Source organism: Ambystoma mexicanum, chromosome 11, assembly GCF_040938575.1.
Source record: "Ambystoma mexicanum isolate Mex_15411 chromosome 11, UKY_AmexF1_1, whole genome shotgun sequence".
NCBI lineage: Eukaryota > Metazoa > Chordata > Amphibia > Caudata > Ambystomatidae > Ambystoma > Ambystoma mexicanum.
Window position 1 is genome coordinate 1,382,803,455 of NC_090934.1, and position 24,259 is coordinate 1,382,827,713.

The following is a 24,259-nucleotide window of genomic DNA, read 5'->3' on the forward strand; positions in this document are numbered from 1 at the left end:
GGGTGCAGATACAGATGGGGTTGGGCCAGGATAACAAGATAACATTGCTGCCTCTCTGTGCCGCAAATTAAGGAACAATGCACAACAGAGCTCAAGAGGAGGCCAGCACAGCTATAGACTTCAGTAACCAGGACCACTACCAAAAAAATGAAATGGTGCCCAGTCACAAGAGAAAAATATGTTCATTGTACTGCAAGTCCAATATACTTTGAGGGAACAAACCACAAGCACAAAGCATTGCCCTCAAGTTTCAGCACTCGCCAACTTTGATGGACTACCTGCCTGGGCAGTTCTACTAAAACAACTCCATGCAGGAGGGAGGAGGGGGCTTTGGTACACACGTGTGGGTATTATGCCAACAATGGAAGCAAACTGCATCTGCGAGAGGATCATAGGCACATATTTTGAAAAGTACCAAAAATGATCAGGTGAGAATTATGCGCATAAGCAGGGGGGGTAAATAAATTAAAATAGCGAAAATCAATAATAGGAGTGAAACGTAATGAACGTATAAAAGTAACAACGGTGGGGCGGATCGATGCCTGGTCCCCAAGTTGTACGGGTTCACCCAGTTGAGGTGGCATTAGCACGGTTGAGAAGGCTCATATTAGCCTCGAACACGGGTCCCCCAGTGCACCAGGTAGTCTCTCAATGCCACAGTCACTGCTGCTACAGAGCAATGTGCACCTGCGCGCTTGAAAGGACACCTACGTCACACTCCTCATGCACCGCGTGCCTGTGGCCAGGCAGGGCCAGCACATGCTGGTGCAGGCACTTCCACCCCTGTTGAATGGCAGGCAGCCATCTCATGGTGAGAAAATCGGTACTTGAAAGGCTTTATTTGGCTTGTATCGAAGATAAATTGTGGCCCAAGCAGTGTTAATGCGTGAGGCACAGTCACAGAATTTTAAAAAAATGCTGTATGTACGAGTGTCACCCAGTAACTTTAGCTACCCAAAAGCGAGACCATCCTGAATTCTATACAAAAGTGTCTGAAAGCGGTGCCCAATTTGGGGTTTGCTAACCACAACACAGGACTTGAGTAGATGTACATACCGGTAGGGGTCAGTCGCAGACCTAAAACCTTGAACGTGTATTAGTCGTCTTGAGTGGGCATTGGCATCCCTAGAATCCTGTTTCAATGACCAAGAATTGGAGCTCAGAATTCTGGCGAGGAGGAGCCTGCGTGGCTCTTACTGGTCCCCGGTTAATGTAATCTCCTTGGTTACCTTACTGCCAGGGGAGAAGGGCTTCGAAAGGAGCTTACGTGTGACCAAGAAGATTTAGGGCTTGATCCCATCTCATAGGGGCCACTCATAAAGCTAGTCCTTTGAAGAGAGGCGCACCCTCAGGTTTACCACGGAAGACCCACCACCACCGCATGCACAGATTGAAAACAATAGTCATAGGTGGTATAGCATGCTTTCATCGATAGGTGAAATTTCGATGGGTCTCGCCCCCTCGCCCACCGAAGTACATTTTACAGAAAAAGAAAGTCATTGAAATATATAGGGGCGGGAGTGGAAGAGTGTATATAGAAAGGGGGGGGGTGGTCGAGAATAGGTAAAACACAATAGGTGTAGGGGTGCTTGAGGGGGCAAAAAAACTACTCTGAAAAACCCATCGAAATCTCACCCATCGATGAAATGGCATAGAACCGTCCTAGGCACCGCTCTGCGAGAACGAACATGGCTAAATGACCTGTACTTTGGGAAGGCACCCACTCGAGAGTCCGTAGCCACACTTTACCTCACTGTACTTTATCCAGTTGCATATCCGTCTGTCTCGCCCACATGGCCAGTCCTTCACCAAAATGCTATGGCAATTCGCTCCTGAACAAGAGTACCAACAGCCACCCCGGAAGAAAATTGCCATAGCATTCCCTTCCCAAAGAACAGATCATTTAGCCGTGTTCGTGCTCACAGAGGGCGCCTAGGGTCAAAGAGCCATTATAAGGACTCAATATCTAGAAACAAATCAACAAGGGGGGGTTATAAGAGAGGAGAGCAAAGTAGAGTAACATTTTTAAAAAGAATAGTTTAGTTCTCATCATTAAAAGCAACCTCGAGGTATTTTAGCATTTGAAGGTACGATCAGAGTTCCTGCAAAATCTCTTTGTGAAAAGGCCAGAAATCTGCAGTGCACATTCAGGCAAGGAACGTGCAGACACAAGGACTTGAGCTGGCTGCACAATGGACACTGACCCGACTCTTTCACACCACATAAACACAGTCCTGCTATTTACACCCGTGCGTCCTCGGGCGTCTCTTCCCTTACCTCTCCTACCCCCAGTGTGACTGCAATCCCGTCAAGTGTCCTCTCCCAACTAGACTACACCAACTCCCTCTATCTAGCTGCCCCAGTTTATCATCTCAGAAAGCGCCAAAGGACCCAGAACTCGGCAGCTGGGCCCCTCCTCACCCTTGCTCCCAGGGAGCACATCACTCCCACCCTCCGTGTCCTCCACTAGCTCCCGGTTGGACAACGGGTCGCTTTCAAAGCCATTTGCATCACTCACAGAGCCCAACACAAGACAGGCTCAAAATTCCTTCAACAGAAATTCACCCACTACTATCCAAATAGAAAGCTGCGGTCAGGCACTGCTCTCCTCCAAGCCCCCACTACATGGAATTCAATGCCGCTTAGCATCTGGCACATATAGGACCACCTGGCCTTCCAGAGGGCCCTCAAGACATGGCTATTTCCCGCGGTACCCTGACCAAACCTGCCCTCATGAGCTAGCCATCCACCCCAGGATTACCAAGACAAGGCTGAACTCCCATGCATTCACTGAAGGATGGCAAGCATTAAGAGTTAACTATTTATTCTATTAAAATAATGTATTTATTGTGTGAGGGTTGGGATTTGTAATACTTTTACGGTAGTGAATGGAGGGCCAAGGACATACTCCCCTCCTTTCCCCCCCCCCCCTCCTACCATCCCTCCCCTTTTTTCTGGTATGGTGTAGGGTGAGAGCTCTTTTTACACCTCTTTGGGATTGGATTAGAGGTTTAGTTGGCTTGATTTTCGTCATAATTGGAACCATAGTTTATGGAGTTATGGAACTTTTGAAGTTTAAGGCCAATGTCTCTTGTCCAATTTAGAAAGTTATTATTATTTGAATTATTGTGGTTATATTTAAAAGAAATGTTTTAAAATACTGTATTTTAAATGTGTATTTTGATACAGTACACTGTGTAAATGTATGTTGAAAGATGTATTTAGTATGTTTTATCTTGCTCCATTTTATTGTGATATATGTATTTGTAAAAGTTGAAATACTGTATACAAATGAATAATTTTTTTTTTTAATTAAGAGTTAACCCGATTAACAATATCCAGTAAAACACAGGAGGAGAGTCCACGCCGCAGTTACGAGTCCAAGAAGCCAGTAACCGCAGACGGGTATGTGTCTCACACCATACTTACGGAAGTTAGACACAGGCAAGGCAACTCTCCCACACACCTCTGCAACTATATGGCTTTCCCCAATGACATTGCCCAACACCTCTGTCATTAGACAGCAGCTATCACCCATGACCAAAATTTGGTCTAGCTTGAAACAATGTATTTCTACTTCTCTCGCACGCTCCCTTTTCTTTCAGAGCACCCATTTGCGTGCCTGCTTTGACATGGGTCGCTAGAAGAACTTTGCTTTGCTTTGGCTTAAATGCACACACGCATTCTAAATTCCTCTGATGAATGTTCCCATACCTGGACTCCGGTCCCCTGAGGGCGTTCAATCTCCAGCGCGTTTGGACCATACCAATGGGTGACAGTAGGAGGCAGAGAATCAGAGGCCAAGGATCAAGAAATAAAGAGGTGCAGAAAAAAACAATGCACTACTAAAATGATCTTGAGCCGGGCATCATAAGAAAACAATATACGTATAGCGAGTCAGAAGTGGCATATAGGCTCAATGCGGAGGTTGGGAATCGCAAAAATGTGTGTGTAAATGTGTGCAGACCCCATGGACAATAGCCAGACCACCCCACCAGTCCAGCAGAAAGAAGAATGAAAGTAGCGAGAAGGGGATGAAAGCCAAAGTCACTCAGCTGCTAATGACATTTAGCAGCTAATAGGACTTGGCTCGCTCCACTGAAAGCAATCTGTGGCAGCAGGACTGTTCCCAGCAGACTGCCGCTCCCAGCAGACTGCGGCACCCTAGTTCCCTCTGCAAGGTAAACAGAAGGGCTGATCTGCAACCAGCACACAGACACCAAAGCAGAATAGCATTCATGGCAAGAATATTGGACAGGGAAACAAGTAAAAGCACACTTTTTTGTAGTCAGGTGGTGGAGTGGTGGGACACATTCCCACACCACCCAAACTTTACATTTATGTAGCGTTTGAACACAAAACGATATGAGGAGTGAGGGGGTGTTAGTAGACCAGCTCAAATCAATGCAAAAGGATACAGATAGCATCACCCTTCTGAATAATATTAGTAGGAAATACACAATAGTTCAAAATCTACACACCTAATAGTGTAATAGCAGAAGGCACGGATCTGAAACATAACAAAAGAATTTGGAACTTTTGGAAACGGAAAAACAACATTTTCATAATTGCTAATAAATTCCCAAACTTTACATGGGTATTTCAAAGCAAGTTTAACCAATTTTAACCTAATTCCATGGATCTTGAATCTATTTTTGAACTTTCTAAAATCTACTTCAAGTCCTCAAAAACACCTTCTTCGTGAGCTCTCTAATGATTTTAATTCATGAATTTACACACAAAAAAAAATAAAAAAACATCACTAAAAAAGTTTCACCAATTCCATTTCTAGCAGTTCAAACCATTTAGGTTGCAAAAATAATTCCATAAATGTCAGCGCTCGGTAAAAACGTTTTAAAAACTCATTGCAAATAAAAATATGACCGTATGACCTTTCGCATTTTTAAGTTCCAAAAAGAACAGTTCTAAAATACTGGTTTAAAGATAGATGGATGTTATCCAAAACACCTACTGGTTTGCAATTCTAAATCCTGGCTATGTAGTCCCACTTTCCCATATTCAGTCCTAATTCTAAGCAACAGGTGTAAAGAAAAAAGTATCAAAAATAAAGTAAACACTCAAATTTACTTTGCATGCATAATATATATATTACTACAGCTGTGTAAAACCTTATAGTCCATTGTTTCGCATTCTGGCGCGTTACAGATCTGCAGCGCATAGTCTTTAGGACAGTTGAACAGATTCCATAGGTTGCCATGGTAATTTCAAATCTCTATATGCAAGTATTTCAAGTGTAAAGAAGCCACTTTGAAAAACATTTAAATGCTCAGGTTTCCCAATTGCCAGAGTCTGATGTTTGGCTCTCCAGATGTTTTGGACTACAAATGCATAGAGTCTATAGAACTTCAGAGCCTATTCACAAAAGCAGAGGAAGTGGAGCGATGCATTTCAGGTGCAATGTATGTCTAGTAGTAGAAATCGTACTCATTTCTACTTATTGACGTAGATTTTCCTAATATACAAATGTAAAATACTCAAGAGGGTAAACGACGCGTGCATTCACTCAATTCGCAGAATCCAAGATCATTTTGGTCATTACCCTCATTCAAGCACTGAACACAAATGTTCCTAAATATAGAAGTAAACCAAACTTTCTGACTAGACACTTATTTTTTATTTAATTACTTTTAGAGGGTTGCATAGTTACTCGCTTTTATTTCACATTTTGCCAGATAACATTGTGGAGTTATGCCTACCTTAACCAGGTGTAATGAACTACCAGTAAAATACTTTTTTTTTTTTAAAACGTCCTTGTGTGCAATTATTTCCATTTTGTGGAGTTTAGATTACGATACAACACCGGGACGTCTGCGAAGCACAAACATCACAGGTAGGGCCAAGGCATCTGTCAACAAGTCAAACAGTTAAAATGGCCGCAGGTGTGTAAACAGACACGTGTTCCATGGCACCCCTACAATGAAGGAAGGGAAATCAGGACAATGCGGAAAGGGAAAAAAAAAAAGTTATCTAACTAGCCAGTGTCCAAGATGTGAGGCCATGTTTCTGAAGAACAAAACCAAAACGTTGATTAGATAGAGCGACACCCCCCACCCCCCGCGCAAGCCCCCACCCATCCCCTCCCCTTCCAAACATACTTGGCCAGGATAGCTTAACCCCATCCGACATATCTTGATTGTCGTACAGATCATAAGGCCTTCATTTCAAGTCAGGTGGAAAAATTAACAGAATGACCAACTCCCGATAGAATCCTGCTCTGGATACGCAGTAGCCGAAATCGCCACCTATAGGGTTCCCAGTGACCGGATCCACTTTTATTATGTGGGAGCATCAAGGAGAAGGTTACAGAAACTCAGAGGAGGTCCCCTTTTTGGGGAAGGAGCCATCCAGCTACAGCCGCAACATCTATTGCTGCCCTGAATGGCCACTTGGCTCTGGTTATAAGCTTCCACCAGAGATATCTCTGAAGGATTAGAACAAGTAGAAGATTAGATGAAAGGGACCCCAGCGTACGCAGAGCAGATTTGGTGGAAAGAGGAATCCCAGAAGATCATTTTCTTTCAATACCTTTATTAAGCGCGTATGAATGGAAGGGAAGGGAGGGGACGACGTGTGAAAACAAAACCTTAAGCAGAAACTTTAAAGCAAAGCCAAAGAACGGTCAGATATGAGACAACCAAGATGTATTGTGCGCCGATACCAAAGTGAAAGTTAGGTAGAAAACTACTAGCACTCTACGCCTAATGTAAGTCACAAAAGGGCACTTGATAATAGATCGTACCAAAAGAGGTGCTACAAAATATTCAAATAGGGTAGAAGACGAAGAAAAGCAGAGTGTTGTGGAGCAAAGATCAGGGCTTAACAACCAGAAAGAGACAGCAGCCTTACAAATGCATGCATCCTTGACAAGGCCCCTGTTGAATACCACCTCCAGTGCTGGGTGGAGAATGGAGTTATTGAGAACAGCTAATGAGCAGACGTGTATGGGGGTTCTCCTGAGGGTTTCCAGGTGCCACATACAACGGAAGCCTTCCACGGTCATTTGATGGTTTCTACCCTGTGACAGGATTGTGCCTGCAACAAACTGCATGGGCGGCGCAGCTAGACAAAGCTAGGCATGCAGGCGAAGCAGCAAACTGCCATAGGATACCCTTTGAAAGCATCAGGAGGTAGGTTTTTACTTGAGATGCAGTTCTAGACTAAGGGGTGCAATATTTGTTTAAAAGGAAGGTGGGGCATAAGGAAGCAGATCAAACAAATTGCTTCAGGTATTTAAGAATAATGGGAGCCGGGAGACTCGTCGAAGAAAACCTTAGAGTCGCACTGCTAGGGTAACCCTTCACACTCGAGCAGGAATTGGGATCCACTCCATTTGTTTTCTGAATGCATTCACGGTGATGCCTTCCACTGAACATGCTGATCTACTCCAAGTGTTCACTAGAACACACATTAAATAGGGGATACACACTCAGAGCCAGTCCAATGTATGTATTGTGTAGCTGTATAGTTTGTGCTTGTATCGGGTTTGTTATGGTTAGCATCCCAATGCCCGTAGGCCTAATGTGGTGCTTTGCAAATGAAACTAGACTACTTGTTAAGGGAGGGTGAGAAGGAAATGGAACTGCTAGCGTTTCTGGACCAAAAAAAAAAAAAATCCTCGACAGCCTACTGGAGGGGATGAGGGAGGAACTGATATGGTATGGTTTACCTGTGTAATATGGTCTCCGGAAATGGGCGGCGCACTTGCTAAAAAGGTCTCCCTCCTCTCCCCGCAAAGAGGGGAAATGGATCTTTATTTACCACTGTAGGTGGTTTATTGCACTTACCTCTTGTCCCTTTATGGAGGAGAGAAAAAGGTGGTGTGGATGGAGGGAGGCGGAGGGGGGAGGGGGTTGGCATTCGCTCCAGAGGTGCGATTTGGCCAAATCACGTTTCCCCTGACAGGATACGAGTCTGTGACCTGCAGATTGGGCACAGACTGTCGCAGCAAGGGAAGGAAGTTGTGGCTCTGCACAAAGCTTTTCAGCTGTTGTGGGACCCTACTCTGCTCCCACTAAGGAGGTAAGCGTGCAACCTATGGTTGTACACTATACATTAGCACCTGAGGCTGACACAAAAGCCAATCGGGTTGCTCAGATTGCGGGCTGACCTCACGACCCAAGCCCACGTTCCAAGCAAGCTCACTGCTGCACTCAACCGTCCACCCTCTTCCCGGCGTTGCCCTTACTTGGCCATCCGCTTTCCGGCTTACACTTGCCTTTAGGAGTTGCAGAACTGCCACGCTCCTCCTCTCATGAACCTTGTTGTGGTGTAAGGTTAATTGCTGCTGATGTGGCAGGTCAGCCTGGCCGCAGGTCATAGGAAAGAGGAGATTGGTGTAGAGGGGAGTTTGTGGGGATAAGAAGTTGCCGATGCAGGGGACATGGCCCTTTGGAGGAGGGGTGGGGGAAGCACAATGGGGTACTAGTGCAGTAAAGAAAGGGGGTGGTGCTGTTTGCACGGACGGGCTACCCCGGGGGTACAAAGAGGGGGGAACAGTTATTGAAGGAGGGGCGTGGCCTCTGGGAGAAGATGGGAGAAAGCAGGAAAGAAGGTTTGAGAAGATTTTAGGAGACAAAAGGGAGCAAGGGAGGAACTTGAAATGCTTTAATTATTTAATTGTAGGGGAATGAAAATTGTTTATTAAATAGTTTGGCGATTTGTTAGTCTGTAAGGCCAGGGAGCAAGGTTAGCGTTTCTTTGCGAGTTGTGGCCTGTCACATTAAAGCAACCGTTCCGACTGCAAAGCGAGACTGGGTTTTTTTGTTCAGTAAGCCCAAAGGAGCTACACTCGGAGCCTCGTTCCACTTCCATGGCGGCCATGCAGGGACATTGTTTCACATAAACAGTTCACCGGGGTTGCCAATAGCCATAGTCACAAGTTCCGCAGGCTGACCCTTATTAACTTGGGCTCTTTGCTGTTGCCACCAGGTACAGCTTGAGGAGCCCGTGATTATTGCTCAATTTTGCACCAAGATACCTTAAGGGTTGAACGTAGCAAGCTATATTAAAAAATAAATAAATAAGTACAAAAGTATGGTATATGCAGAGGCTCGTGAAACGCCTCCGACTCCCTAGTCATTCTTTTGGGGGAATTAAGTGCGTGATGATGCACAGTAGTCGGTTACCTACAGGGAGTGCAATAACTGAGCTATCTTACTGGGATTGGGACTGGTGACGTCAGGATGCCGTAACCACAGGGCTATCTTAGCGGGTCCAGTGTAATATTAGGCAGAAAGATAGCTCAGCTTGTTAAACACTAGAGTTCGCAGGTTCAAATCCCGGCAAGGCCAACTCGGCCTTTCACCTTTCCGATGTTGATAGTAATACATGTAAATATGTCCTATGTAAAAGCGCTATAGAAAAAATGTATTATATTGGACTGGCAGCAGGGTCTCTTCTGTGGAAACAGTAGCACTAGCCCTCCAAGCAGGGTTCCTAGGGACAGGCTCCGTGGTCTATCAGATACAGAAGCCCACCAGAATATCTTGCTGGGGTCGGATTCTAGACTTACATGCAAGTAAGGAGCAGTCGAAGGGCCACAAAACTGCACGTGGGCCAAAAACCGATAGGGTAACCTGCCCGCTGCCAAAACTGCTGACCCCACTTGCTCTCGCCATTCCAGTAGAGCCGCCCACCCTCATCCTCCACAGCACATCAAGCCGAGAAGCCGCCCGTGGAGGGACCCAGGCAGAGAGGACTAAATAAGCACACGCAGTTTACTTATCTGGCTTGCCCAGGGACCTCATGCTGGGCTGTCAGGCCAAGAAGCTGGCTTAGCACGCCGATTCAGAGGGCAATTTTATACATAATTCCCTGGAGGACTTTAGGATAAGATCCTAGAACATTGCCCCGGTCCCCCAGTCTCGCGGCTGTGTTCAGATATGGATTCAAGCAGGAAGATTGGACCCTGAAGTAGCTCGCGTGAAACCCTGGAGAACGACATTACTGAAATCCCTGCCCCCCTACCCACACGACACCCCCGCCAGCTCGAGTCACGGCACATCAAAAGTCCTTGCCCGCGAGGCGAGAGTCTACAGAGGTCATGGCCCAGTGATCGTCCCTGTGCAGTGCTTCAAATTGATTTTAAACTCCCCACTCACGTGAACACTGAAAGGGCTGCCCCCATTACAACCGATGACAGAAACACGAGGCTCTAACCTGCGAACAGAGACCCGCGGGGCCAAGAGGGCGCCATACTGTAGCTCCCTGGCGTCCAAGTGGGCCCTGTCACCAGACTACAGGAAAGGGGCGGCTGACCAGTGAAACAGCTGCCACAACCCCACTTTGTGCTGCCATCAAATGTTCACTGCGTGCCTTTAATAAAGGCAAACAACGGACCATCTCTCTTCAAATTAGAACGAACAAGACATTGCTGAATCGGGTTTACTGCAACGCGTTATTGTACTGCCATATCACCGCGGGAACGGGGGAGGGGGTAATAAACTGTGACACGACGCGTGTCAAAGGCAGGCATTTCTGCTGTTGCTGCCTGCACCTGCCACTAGTTAGACAAGTCAGGGTCACCCTCAGCCCCGCTTAACTAGCAGAGTGGGGCGCTTCTTGCGGCACCTGCACATTTGGCAACTTGCTGCTGCCGCTGCCACCTGTTTGCCCAGGAAATTCTTGAGCGAACTGAGGGCTGTACTTCTAGGGTGATCATATGTTGAAAAAAACAACAAAAAAAAAAACGGTACAGGCCATTGACATAGAAGTAGGACTATAGCTTCAGCAGTCAAACTGTAGTCATACTTCTACGTGGGTGGCCTGTCCCGTATCATGATGCAGCGCCCAGGGTCCTGAGGCTATTTCAAGTTTAAAACCCCCCATCCAGGATTTTGGGAAATTGGGTGGATACCGTACCAGTTTTTGTCAAACCGATGGAAAAATCATGATATCCGGTCAAAAACCGGGATCGTATCCACCCGATCCTCAAATCCGGGATGGGGTTTTTAAACTTAAAGTTTCGGAACCCTGGAACGGAGGTGCAAATACCCAGACAGTCCCGACAAAATCAGGCCATCTGGTCACCCTATCTACATCCCACACAGCCCCAACGCTCCAAAGGGATACCAAACACCTTATCTCCCAAGTCTTGGTTAGACAAAGACCAGACGCACGCCAGCAGCCGCCACCTAAGTGCCAGTGTCTATACCCGAGCACGCCAGAAAGAGCGACTCCCTCATGCCTAAACTTTTGCCAGACAGGAAGGGAGTGAAAAATACTGACCTACAGGACACTCCACACTGCCAAACACATCTCAGCTCCGCTCCACTGTTCGACAATCCAACTAGCAGTCATTGTTCCTCAAAAGGACTCGATTGACTCTTGGGCGAGTTGGTGGATGGCCCTGTAGGTCTTGCCCCTTATGCTGCAGGCACTGCCCATTCTTCACAACCGGCTGCCACCTGACGGGGTAAAGTCTGGTTGGGCTGCATATTTAATAATAAGCCAAGCATACAGAAAGAAAAATTGGCTCATACAAAAAGCACGACATTTTTTGCAAGGTTTTACAATTCGAACATCCAGGTGTAGGTTGATGGGGAACTGAAATTGACTAGCACATGGATGGGTTTGGCCTCAATTTTGCAGCTGCTTCGACTAAGACTTTTGAAAACCTCCCTTTTTGTCAATACTTGGCCACCGAGTGATAATATATCTATGTTACACCGTGCATGGCTACCATTTGCATGGTCTCCAAGCGCTCACGTGGCTCTGTAAGAAAGTGGTTGGGGTAGATTAGTGAGGGAAGAGGGATTGGAGAGAGGCTGTGCTCTTCTGCTGGAGCATGTAGAACCAGAAGAAACTGGCATCTGTGCGCGTCAGATTTCTGAGCTTGTTTGGATTGTGCGCACTGCGAGTCTTGTGTCTGGAGGGGCAACGTCCAGTGTCTGGATGGTTTGCAGCAGATTTTAGCGTATGCATGAGTTGTGTGTGGTAGAGCTGGCCTGTTAGTTTGTGTGAGGTATGTGTAGAGCATGCTGGAGAAGAGCATGGGTGGTAGTATGGTGTAGTTGTTTTACTGTTGGTTCCAGGAGCCGTACTATCCCTTCTTTGACTTGGGTCAGTGATATTGTAGGGGGTGCTTGTTTTTTATGCTAATCTCCAAGTTAAATAGCCAGGTTTTCAGTTGTTTTCTGAAAGTAAGGGTGTGTTCTGTCATTCTTATCTTCTTTCGGATGGAGTTCCATAGACTGGTTACTAGACGTGAGAATGTTGTTCCTTTGAATTTCCCTTTTTTTCGTAGTGTTTCGTTTTGGCGGTCCTTGCTTGAGCTTAGGTTTCTTCCTGGTTGATTTTGGCTTGGAAGAATTTGGCTCCTTGTCTGTGTAGTGATTTGGGAGCGATGCAGAGGGCTCTGAAGTGAATGCGTTTTTTTTACCGGGAGTCAGTGTAGGCTTCTCAGGGCTAGTGTGATTTGGTCTCTTACGTTTAGCCTCAGGAGTATCCTTGCTGCAGTATTTAGGATCCGTTGGAGTTTTTTAGTTTTCTATGTGGTCAAGATCCGAGTGTCGTAAAAAGCACTTCGGCAATCACTCTTCCTAAAGTAAAGTTATTACAGATATTTTTCATCACCCTGCTCAATTTAAAGGTTGGCAACTCTGAGCTTTCCTGGTCTGCAGTGTTGCAATGTCCTTGGGTCCACTGAGCAATCCAAGCGAACTGAAAACTGGACAAGTGATATGTATTAAGGGTGGGACCTGGGTGGCAGGATCTGAAACGTAGTGCTCAAATGTCCACTGTTCAGAGGAAGCAGCCTCAGGTCATCACTTCGTGAAGGGTGTGGTCCTATTTCCAGCTCTGGCCTGACACCTGGAGAAGGGTGACCAGACGTCCCAGTTTTCCTGGGGCAGTCCGGGGCAATCAGCCTCTGTCCCGGGGTCCTGGGAGTTTTTTAACTTAAAGAACCCTGTCCCGGGATTGGATGGGCGGGTGGCTGCTGTTCTGGTTTTTGCAGAAACAGAAATCCTGAAATCGGGGACCCGGCGTGACTCTTCCTACGTGTGAGAGGTGTGTGCATGGAACACCCGCCCCACAACAGGCCAGCAACATAGAAGCAGGACTACAGTGGTATCAGAGTCCTGTTTGTATTTTACTGTAGTCCTACTTCTATGTCCATGGCCTCTCCCGGGTTTTTTTTTGTTTAAATCTGTTCACCCTAACCTGGAGGCAGTGAGTGAGCAAGGTGTAAAAGACATAATTAAAGAGACAACGATAGCCGTGAACACCCAGTCTGTGCAGTGATGACATTACAGTCAGCAGGTTCTGCTGATGGTTGTCCTTGCAATCACATGGATGCGCAGTGTCCCCGTGCCACCGTACATGTGTCCAAAGGTTTGGATTGTGTGCACGCGGGCAGCTGCTGTGGTGGGGCCCGCTATAAGATCACCAGGGCAGGCCGCCACAGATGTCGGGTCCACCCGACATGAACCATGAGGCTGCTTCAATGCAGTGGACACCAGGCAGGGGTCACCCTGCTAGCTCCGGAGTACAACACGCGGGCTGTGGGCACCCAGCTCACTGCAGCCCCAGCTCTGGGGGCACCCAGGCCGGGGTTGCACAGACAGCCGTGGTCACATGGCCCATACCTTCAAGTGGGACGGTGTTGCCCGGCAGGGGCACCATCCTTGTGCAGGGCTCCGCCATTGGGCCTCCTGCACGCGGTGTAGCACCAGCGTGGTGCTCAACACAACAACACCGCAGTCAGCTTGTGGTTAGACTGACGAGCCGGAAGCGGCTCGTCCCTTTTATTGGAATGGTCACATGGTAACCACCATGTGACCATTACATACATCCTGGGAGCTGCCAAGCTCCCAGGAGGGGGGCGACATGCGCCAGAAGTAACAGCAGCTAGTCACTCAAGGACGCACGAATTGACTCAACTTTCTTCTTGGGGTGGCTCAGGAGCCAGCGATTTCCATCGGCATAAATAATGCTCGCCGTAGTTCTCACTTGCCAGTCGAGCAGGGCCTCTAAATCGCCACACGCTCCCCAGTCTCCCGGACACTCCTGCGCAGCTATTAATTACAAGCGGCTAAAGATAGCCGCCGACGGTGTAGCCTGTGTGACGGGGCCAGAAGGCCCCGCTGAGCCCGGCCTGCAGCAGCGAGGCTAACACGGGGGTGGGGGGCAGCGGTCTAGGTGCAGCAGGTCCCCGAACCGCTGGTGGTGACGCTCATTGCACAAGCCGTCATCCCTGCAATTACAAAGAATGCCATCGTGGAGAGCTAGGGATGCATCCGCTGGCACTGCTAAGCCTTTACAAACAACTGGATGGAGCATTGCTCCTTCCAGACTTCTCTCGTATGCCCCACTTGCACCCCCCCCCCCCCCACCTTCAGAGCTCTCAAGTTTCCCCATGCCATGAGTAAGGCGGCGATCCAGTCGTGTTTTCTTTCCCCCTTTGAATCGAAAAAAATAAATAAACTACAAGTCCCAGAATTCCAAAGGACCCACCCCCCCAATAAAATACCAGGACTGGAAGTCACCACTTATGCATGTCAAGGAGAAACTGGAGCGCTCTGCGCATCTTCCAACCTCCCCTCTGGTGCGGGACACTTCCACACACGGCAGTGATGCAGTCAAACCATCGTTCACCTTTGCCCACCCCCGACTGCTATTTAAGCAGTTGGTGAGGGATTTACGCTATAACACCTGGCGTCATTGCAATACTAATCGTTCGTCCAGAAGGTGGCCACGTTTTTTTTTTTTTTAAAGCAGGACCATCGCAACCCCACGGAAGAAAAGCATTGCAATTAAGCTGCGTGTCAGCAAGACCGGAAGAGCCGCGTCAGCCCCTCAACCTGAGGGGCACGCGAACGAGGCCTGGGCCTAGCGTGGGAAATTAAATTAACGGAGGTAGGATGTTTCACCTTACAGCGGGGGGAGGGGGGTCAAAGTCGTCCAAAATGTGACAGTCCCACAAAATACCCGACAGTTGGCTACCCTAACCGCCCCTTCACAGTGCTTGGAAGGAACCAAGTAGCCGCCGAGATGCCATTTAACAAACGGACCTAAAATGGCAGTCCCTGCTTCACTCTGCCCCCCCCCCCCCCATGACACAAAGGCCTTTCAACCTTTTCAGTTTAAAGAGGTTTCAAGCAGTGGGGCGGGGGGCTTCCCCCATGTTGGCAAGCTTACCACAACGCAAATACTTCTTGCATGTGTCCATTAAATGCGCGCTTGCAGCACGCACGTTACCCTCCGCTTTCGCCGGCGCCCTCAGGCAGTGGCTTCCTCCAGGCCTCCTTAGCACCTCATTGACAGAAGTGCTTGCTGGCCTTTTAGTGGACATTTAGTGCTTTAGCTCGCCTCTGGCTCAGAGACCTAGCCTTGATTGTCCAACAAGTGGGGTCTGAAGCTAATGTAGATGGGTCCACTGCAGTGAGGCATCAACATCTGAGTGGGCATTTGCAGAGTTTGGGTGGGCTTTGCCAGCTCAGGTGCTCTGGCTGCCTTTCCTGTGATAATATGCAGCTGTCTACTCCTTTAGCTCTCCATCATCATCGATGCACCCCACAAGTGCCTCAGGCTGGTTTTCTCAGCGGTAGGCAAGGGAACCCCCTAAAATTAATGTTGCAATGTGCTGCAACGAGCCCCGACATCTTCAGAACGACCAGCTTCCACCCTCCGAATCCCACACCTCTTCTTATAGAGTAGAAACCTAGTTTTGGAGCAGAGGATAGCTGTACAATGACAAGAAAGGGGTGTGCAACTAAGTTAAAGTGATGGGGTGACGGAGCAGAGGCGTTGCTAGGGGGGGGGGGTAAGGGGGCTATAGCCCCTGGTCTTTTGTTTGTAGCCCCGGATAGAATCTCAGGAGCTACAACCAAAAGGCTATAGCTAGCCCCCTGTCCCAACAGTTCTGACATTGGCATAGCCCCGGGTGTTTTCCAGACCTAGCAACACCCCTGGAGCGGAGAGAAGGCTGCTCTTGGCTGAAGCCATGGCGGCAGCTAGGAATTCATGGCGCTTCCTAGATTGTCCATGAAAGGGCAAAGCAGCCCTTTCCCAGTCTTCAGAGTTTAGGCACAATATTGGGAGAGCTTGAAGACAGCTGCACAACAACAAACCCACAACATTTCGTCACTTCCCCTATCTCCTACTTAACCCTGGCCTTACTCCCTTCAGCACTGGAGTGATCCTCACGTCATTACGTGCAGTCGCTATTCATAACCTGAATTCAGCTGCGTGTTGCTAGTAAATTACCCAGCCGGTCCTTTTATAGAAAAAGGGGTGGGGTGGTGGGCCATCTCTTCCCACGCGTTGTTCATCATTTCTACACTGCTGCCAGCGGTATCAGGCAATATTATCCCCACCAATAACAATCGCTATATATATATATCTCTCGTCGGGAACGGCCATAGGCGATATTAATAGTGTGGATCTTTTTTTGGGTAAATGGGAGTGGGGATTGCAGGGGTGTCCCCCGCTCCCTTTAAAATAATATGGAGTTTGCGGGGGTGTCCCCACAGGATTAATGGGTTAATATTGCCGCAATAATATGGCAGCATTCTTGTATGGCGATATTTTTGCAGGGATATTAAAACATGGAACCCTGCCAGCCATACTCAGATTTCACATCACCTCCTCCACCACCTTTGTACCAAGAAAGTATCAAGCTGTTGTCCTATGGCAATCATAGAACAAGCATTGGCAGAGCCAAAGGTTTTGGCTCTCATGTCGGCATGGGATAGACACTTCCAAGGCACTGCCATAATGGTACTACCTGGCCATAAGATGGTAGCTGCAAAATTGTCTGAGCACCTGGGCACATGATAACCGTGCTTGGCAAATGTCTAATACTTTAACAAAAGCCAAAACTATTGGCTGCACAAATGCTTGTTTTTAGCCCGTACACCTACAGCAAGTGTACATATGGAATTAAGCCGTTTGCCCGCAGAAGACTACTCTGAACATTGGCAGGCAATTAGAGTCCAAAGTTTGATAGTACCGCTTAAAAAAGCAGCCTCACGCAGACCCTAGGAAAATGCGTTTTGGAACGTGAGCGGTAGGAACGGTGTAGGGATTAGCAGGACCATGCTGTGGCTGGTAAGAAGAAGGACCAGGAGTCTGATGTACCATTTTAGTGTCATTTTTATTGAACAAAAAGGTGCAAAGGCCCCACTCTCCCTAACCTATGGGTGTTACCTGCCTAACAAAACCGACAACAGCGATAGCCAGTCGTCGGTGCAAGTCTTAAATCAGATTCCGTCCACTGTCCAAAACTAGTCTACTCTGACCCTACCACAATTATAAGAACTAAGGCACAGAAGAATGACTCCCTTTGCCTTATGTGGGTTTCCACCAGTTCAGTTTAATATGAAAATCGAAAATATTTGTTAGCCACCACTCTCATTAGGCCATACAGTTCAGATACTGGATTCTTGCCGACCTTAATCTGTTCCCTTACTGGTCTTCGCTTCTTTCTCCTTCCTGTGGTATTCTCTTTTATGTCCTGGACTACCTCAACAATTCCTTCTTTCATTTCACAAAAGTTATTCTTGTCTTTTATTATGCATCTTTCTTCCTGATCACCACAGGTTCTGAAGTCCCAATATTCTTTCTCACTTCCTTTCATTAACGCTTCTATACTGGGATGAGAATGAATATTCCAGCAATTGTGTTCTCTCCCTCTCTTCCTCTCTTCCCCCCCTCCCTAGGATGAGTCACAGCGTTCCAGTAATGATTATCCCTTCTGTCCCATACCAGGTCTCCCATTTTCCAAGTTACATGTGTTTTGTAGGGGTAACATAACCAGGGTCCTATGTGGACAGGAACCTGCGTCTGTTGGTGTCACAATGGCTTCCAGTTTGTTCAGCAACGTATGAGACTGTTGCTTTGCCGCTCTTCCATTTGCTTCCTTCTCTGCCAACTCTTTGACCGTGGTGTCGGCAGTGTTTATGGCCCATCGTTCCACAGCTTCCTGCCTGCGGTCATGCCACCACTCTTCCTCCCTTTGGGTTCAGGACGTCTCACAGCAAGTCTTCTCTCAGCTTTAGCGTTCGCTGTCTTGTTCTTCCTACTCTGTGCGCTGTTAACTTGTTTCTGTACCTTCTCCCAGTTGGTACGCTATCTTCTGGTTTTAGATTTGAGCGTTCTTCCCTTCTCAAAATCTCGCTTTATGGTTTTCACCCAACTCTCCTCCTTGCATTGGACGTCGTGCAACCAGGGCTTCCTCGGCTGGCCAGAACCAGCTGATTTGAAACTCATGGTCTCTCACCTTCCAGGGCCCTGCCTTCCTGATTTATGACGTTGTGATGGGGCGTCCCTGCCATTTCATACAAGTGCTCCTTCCCTTTCAATAAGGCTCCCATAATCTTCTTTGTCCCAGTTGAAGTGCTCTCATGGACATTAATGGCACACTTGGTTGACAATAACAAACTAACTTGTTCTTCATGTGTTTCTTCACAAATTCTTATTGAAGAGGGCGTGGTGATAGGTTTAGGGAGTTCCTCACAGTCACGAAAGTCCTTTTCCCCAAAGTGGTTAGTCTCTCCTGGTGAGGTCCCACTGGCCTTTACTCTAAGAAGGGTGTGTGTGTGAGCAGGGTAATCTCCCTAGCCTCACAAGGAGGAAAGTGACAGAATCCCACAATTCATCACAATGGACAGTGAATGGGTGGGTAAATAACCAAACAATAGGCACAATCTGTTTGGCCATCATAGCCACAATCTGTTTGGCCATCATAGCCAATCTCCAATGCAATAGTTCCAGCATATAGGCCACTTTAGCACCACCCAATAGCCAAAACTAAAACCATGCAAAATGAATTTAAACTAAGCAGCCATTGAGAGCTTGTGTGAAACCAACAAGAAGACTATGAATGTCAGGACCTCTGTCAACTCCAGATCACAGAGACCCATAACATTGTAGAAGTGTTACAACATGGATTTAGACTAACGAGGATTGGAGAGGGGAGCATAATCTACTCTCCTCCATCTGGGACACAAAGCATAAGGCTGACACACCAAGTGCATGCGTCCTTAAGGATCTCGTGATGGCTTTCAACATTAGCCGCACAACCCCACCTAAAAACACTTGTAAACATCAGACTGGAGGAAACTCTGCTACCCTGAATGACGCTCTTGAACCGAACAAAGATCACCTAAATATACCCAAATATCATTCCCTTCAATATCAACTAGGCCATCCGAAGTCAACCTACATAAAACCAAACTTATGATCTGCAGCTCCAAAACCACTGCCCCGAAAAAGATTTCTTGGTCAGAAGAAATGGGATCGCGGCCACATTCAGACAGCCAAAAACCTCTGATTTCTCATTGACCAGTCTACCTATGTTAATGCTATCATGAGAAGATTTTTCTCGCAACTACGGACAACAATCAGGTATGTCTGGCCTGCATCGATCAACACCTCAAAATGTGCACCTGCCGCTCCCTCTGCACCCACAGTCCACCCATGCATCCCACCAACCGTCTCCCAAAGCCATGGGCCAAGAGGCTGAAAAAAATGGCAGAATTTAGCCTACGGGCTGCCTAACTTTGGAAGTAATCACCATTTTATTCGTTTTGGTTAAAGAGCACTAGCTGGGTGGTTTTTGCCAGGCAGCATGCATACCAATCCTCTGGCGTTCAACAGGTGTGCAAAGCATACATTGTATGTGATTAATCAATTGAATCATGGCTCCACCCCCCCCCCTCATTTCCATAAAATTGTGGCCATCAAGTCCTCGTTACCTCTTGTGCAAGGAGATCACTCACAGAGGGAACACATGTGTTTTGGTGTACTTGGTTTATTCCCGAAAACTACAAATTAGATACCCGTTACTTGTATTTTATGCTTCCAAAGTGGTCACGTCAGATCACCCAACCGCTTGGCCTTCCTCTCACCTATAGGGCTGCGCAGCATGCATGACAGTGCAGCAGCTTCCCCGACTGTTGAGTCAGGTTGCCTGTGTGGGGGCCCAGTGACCCTTGCCACTGCCTACTAGGCCTTCAACCGCCCCCCCTTCCAGCTGGCCCAATAGTACCGCTGAGCGATCAACATCCCCAGGCTCTGCTGCGCCATGCATGTTCCACGCTAGTCCCCATCACGCTGAGGAGACGTACTCTACTGTGCTCGCTCGTCGCGTGGTCTCAGAAAGTCAGACCCGTTGACTTGGTCAGCACTTGCGTTTACAGATGGTACCTAGTGGCGATGGTCCACTTCCACTGTACTCGAGACAAGGGAAGAGTGTCGCTCCGAAAGAAGAAGAAGACTTGGCTCACATCAAGGCCTTGGACTTACATCGTAATAAGTCCCCAAAGACGGAGGTGAGCTTCGCTTATCAGTTTCCAAACGTTCAGTAGGTGCTGGATAGAAGACAAGTCCAGCCTTTATTTCAAGCATTTAGAAGTCCAATTGGGGGGGTTGAGGGGGGGGGGCGCTAACGGTACCACAAAAGCATTACAAAATAATGAGGGTAAACAGAATCGTACAAAAATGTCGACCTGGGAATTGCGACGGCCGAAAATTTTTGTAACCCCCCCCTCCCTTACATCACATATATATGTGTGGGTGGTTAGAGTATAATATTAATATGGGGGGGGGGTGTAAAGGGTTAAAAAAAAAAAAAAAAAAAAAAAAAAAAAGAGAGTCGGCGTTTCGGCCGTCGCAATCACATAGATCCAGTGTAAACCGTGCTACTAGTGGTGTTTCTATCAGGCCATAGTTATTTATTGAACCAACCGTTGCGGCCATTCCAACGCCACATAAGACAGTGCTGAGGCTGGAGTGCCACGTGCATTTCTCCACACCACTGTATACCCACCCATCACCCTCACTTGGAGGGTGGCATCCCCTTGGACACATTTACAACCACCGAGGACACCATTGCATCCCATAAACTTCAATGGACTACCACCATGGAACACTTACCATCATTCAAAAAAGCCCTTTAACTTCTATTCGCCCGCCCCTACACACCTGACGTCACTGCCATTGGCTTATAAATAACAGTTATTCTATAGGCGACCCACTATTGAAAAGGAAACATGCCCGTTCTTCACAATTAAATCATGGCCTACAATAATTATTAAAGAGTTGCTGTAAACTAAACACTGGCGGCCTCTTTACACCGCCCCTCGGTGTTTATGCACGGTTTGACCCCCTCCTCCGGACCCCCGCAATTATCCCGCTCCCAGCCAGTGACGGGTGCACCAGGGACTCAGATGTCGCAAGATGGAGGGGGTGCCACTTAGTTATTCCCAGAAGCGCGAGCCATGGAAGGGCTCTCAAGTTGCGTCATGACAACGTTGACTAGGTCTCACAGTCCCAGTTATGTATCCTTTTCACTGTGCTGGCTTTCTCTCACCAGAATAACCGTGGGACTACAAGTCCCAGCAAGCAAAGGAGAACACAGCCAGCTTGAATGAGTTACGTATGACGGGGGAAAAGCCAGGGCTTACAGTTCAGTGTGGGCGGGCGAGGGTCTTGACAACACAGGGTGCCCTGGGCGCGCAGCAGGGATTTAAGTCGAGGACAAGAAACGTGGCAGTGGTCTCAGCAACCGTCATGTTTTTGGGACATGACACACGGGATTCTCATCACAAACTTCAGAAGTAGGCAGCATAAACACCATCGGGAAACTCAAGGCACGTGTGTTCTCCAATCCGATGAACACACACAGGCGTGTTCCTACCCAAAGCACCGCGCTTGAAACCTCGGGCCCACACGCACGCACGATTCTCAACTCAACTCGGAAACTACACAGGCCGTTTGACCACTTACACCCCAAACCCACTCACCACCCAGCACCAGCGAACCGGGTGCAGCGTTGAATGACAACCAACACACATCTTAAATGCATGTACAACCTTCATGGACGTGCTCCGAGCATCCCACGCCACACAGCGCACAGTATTCCCCACTACATGAGGTGCATTTACCCTATGATATCATATGTTTCCAAGGGCCTACACTCCCCCACCACCAAAGTACATTCACACCTGGAAACCGAGCGCCACTCAATCCACCTAAACTCGATACAAAGGGGGGGGAGTTGCCCTTAAAAACGCCCTCGCTATTCAGCCGTCAGACTCACCGTACACCAATAAAACATGTACCATTATAGCATCGCTGTATCTGGACCAATATACCCACAGACACCAAAACAAGATATGGCGGTACAGCCCTTTACCCAGAGTAAGACATGCAAACCTCAAGACACGTGACCTGTCAGAACACAGCCCAATAGCCACTACAGACAGGTAAACCCCCTGCCCTCACAACATAAGCAAACGAACTCACCCACAGCCTGCATTTCCGCAGCACTCGCAGAATCCCCACACCACGCCAACACCCACGCGTTACTTCAGCTTCCCAGGCAAGGCAGTGCCAACACTCTCCCAGACAGACCTACCCCATCTCTCCCTCCGGGTCCTCTCCCAGAGCCAGGCTGACCGGGGACGTCTGTGCCCAGGAACTGGCTCCGCACCTCCTTAAGTTCCAGCACTCGCGGCTCGTGTGCCTGCTCAGCTGCGGTGCAGGTGCGCGCCACGCCACCACACGGCACCGGCTTCTGCGTGCGAGGCAGCTGTCATGCCCCGGAGGAGCTCACTCTGCGCGCACCGTAAGCCACTAATACCCAGATCCGTGGGATGCAGGGGGGTGTGTGCGTGTGCGCGCGCGGGGAGGGGCGACTCCGTGCGCCTGCACCTCGGCCGCCCCCGGGGATGCGCTCTCCTCCCACCTGCTGCCAGCACTAGCGGCCGCCTCCCACAGGCAGAGCCGGAGAAGGAGGGACGGCCACGGAGCTCCACTGCCGCCTCTATAGAGAGAGTCGGTGGATGTGTCTGTCCTGATCTTTCCCCCCTCCCTCCTCCAGCGTGTTGGCGGCGGGAGCACGCATGTGCCCCCTGCCCACCCCTCACGGGGACCTCGCCCACAAGCAACCCCCCATCCACACCATGTGCCCGTGGCACGCCCTTCCTTTTCTTTTTCATACACATCTACAGTCAATGCAAAGGTGACTTTTGGGGGTGAAGCTGCGCCCCTCATACGTTTGAGCGCACTTTTGTTTTCTTTAGTACAGGGAAAAGGCGATCTGTTCCAAAAATACACTGCTTCGCTCCAGACAACACGTGGGAGACGCCAGCCACCTGTTGGCAATAGATTTGCCTACACACTGCATCTTTCTTTGGGAGGGGGGGGGGGTTGGGTTAGCTGGAGGTGGTTTGAAAAGAGCAGGGGAATTTCGCACGTGGCTGGGCTGCTTCTTGCAAATCAGGTCTATGTGCATTTCCGTTGGCGGTGAAATGCAGTCTTCACTCCGAGGACCCCCGAAGCGGTTAAGTAACTGGCGAGGTGCAAAGATGCCCCTGCCGCATTCACAAGTCCACATGGTCTGGTTCATTATTATATCAGTGCCCAGCTAATGCCTATCCCACTACTACTAAAAAGCCCACGTTGTTGGCTTTTCCAATGCTTGTTTTTCTTTGCTGTGTTATTTTAAAAGGCAGTCACCTGTGCTTTTTAAAGGAGTCGCGTGTGTGTCCTCGATTGATCGATTTGGGAGGTATGAGCGATTTATGACAATATCTGCTGGGTCGTGGGTTATTTTTGGCATTTCATTTTTTGTACATGTGTGAAGGCAGGGACACCGTGTAGTGTAAGTACACATAACCCCCTTTCCTCTGAATGAGCGGCGCTCCCTTTGACAGTTATGTGGTTCTTTTACTGTTCACAGTAGATCAGACAGCTCAGTGAGGCACAGCCTCTTTGTAATTGGATCCTTGCATCCTGGATTTCCTTTCCGATTGGTCCTTTGCATCTTGGCTCTGCTATCAGATTGGTCCATTGCATATTGGCTTTCTGATTGGCGGACAGTTCACTTTGCACAGTTTGTGGACCAATCAGACAGAACGCTGTCCTTTACTTTATTCATGGCAACATAAATTACATGACTTGTGGGCACCATATGCTAAAAATGCTCACTGGGGCAATAGTAAAATCTGAAGTAGGATGCTGGCCGCGTCAAGCCACCAAATAGTTAATCACTAAGATTCTAAATATCAAAAAAATAAATTAAATTAGTATGTTCATGAGTAAATCCATTGACTTAACTTAAGTGGGGCATTTGATTTTGAGATTACTCCAAAGGCAAGGTCCCACCACAGAAAAACAAAGTAAAGCAGAAAGGGAGGGATAGTTAAAAGGCAGAGCTGAGCTGATCAAAGTATATGCAGGGCTTTAAGGGTGCCGGAGCTGGCCTGGACAGAGATCCGGCAGAATCTGACAA

The 24,259-nt window shown here is 48.2% G+C and overlaps 1 protein-coding gene across 1 annotated transcript in view; it reads right to left on the reverse strand.

Annotated features, from left to right (window-relative positions):
- The window catches only part of HOMER2 (homer scaffold protein 2), a 303,905-nt gene extending 281,093 nt beyond the window's left edge, over positions 1–22,812 (reverse strand). The window contains exon 1 of the mRNA XM_069624981.1: positions 22,382–22,812. Within this exon, the coding sequence (XP_069481082.1) occupies positions 22,382–22,386 (5 nt within the window). The 5' untranslated portion in view covers positions 22,387–22,812. The remainder of the gene's footprint in view (positions 1–22,381) is intronic.
- Positions 22,813–24,259: the final 1,447 nt, after the last annotated feature.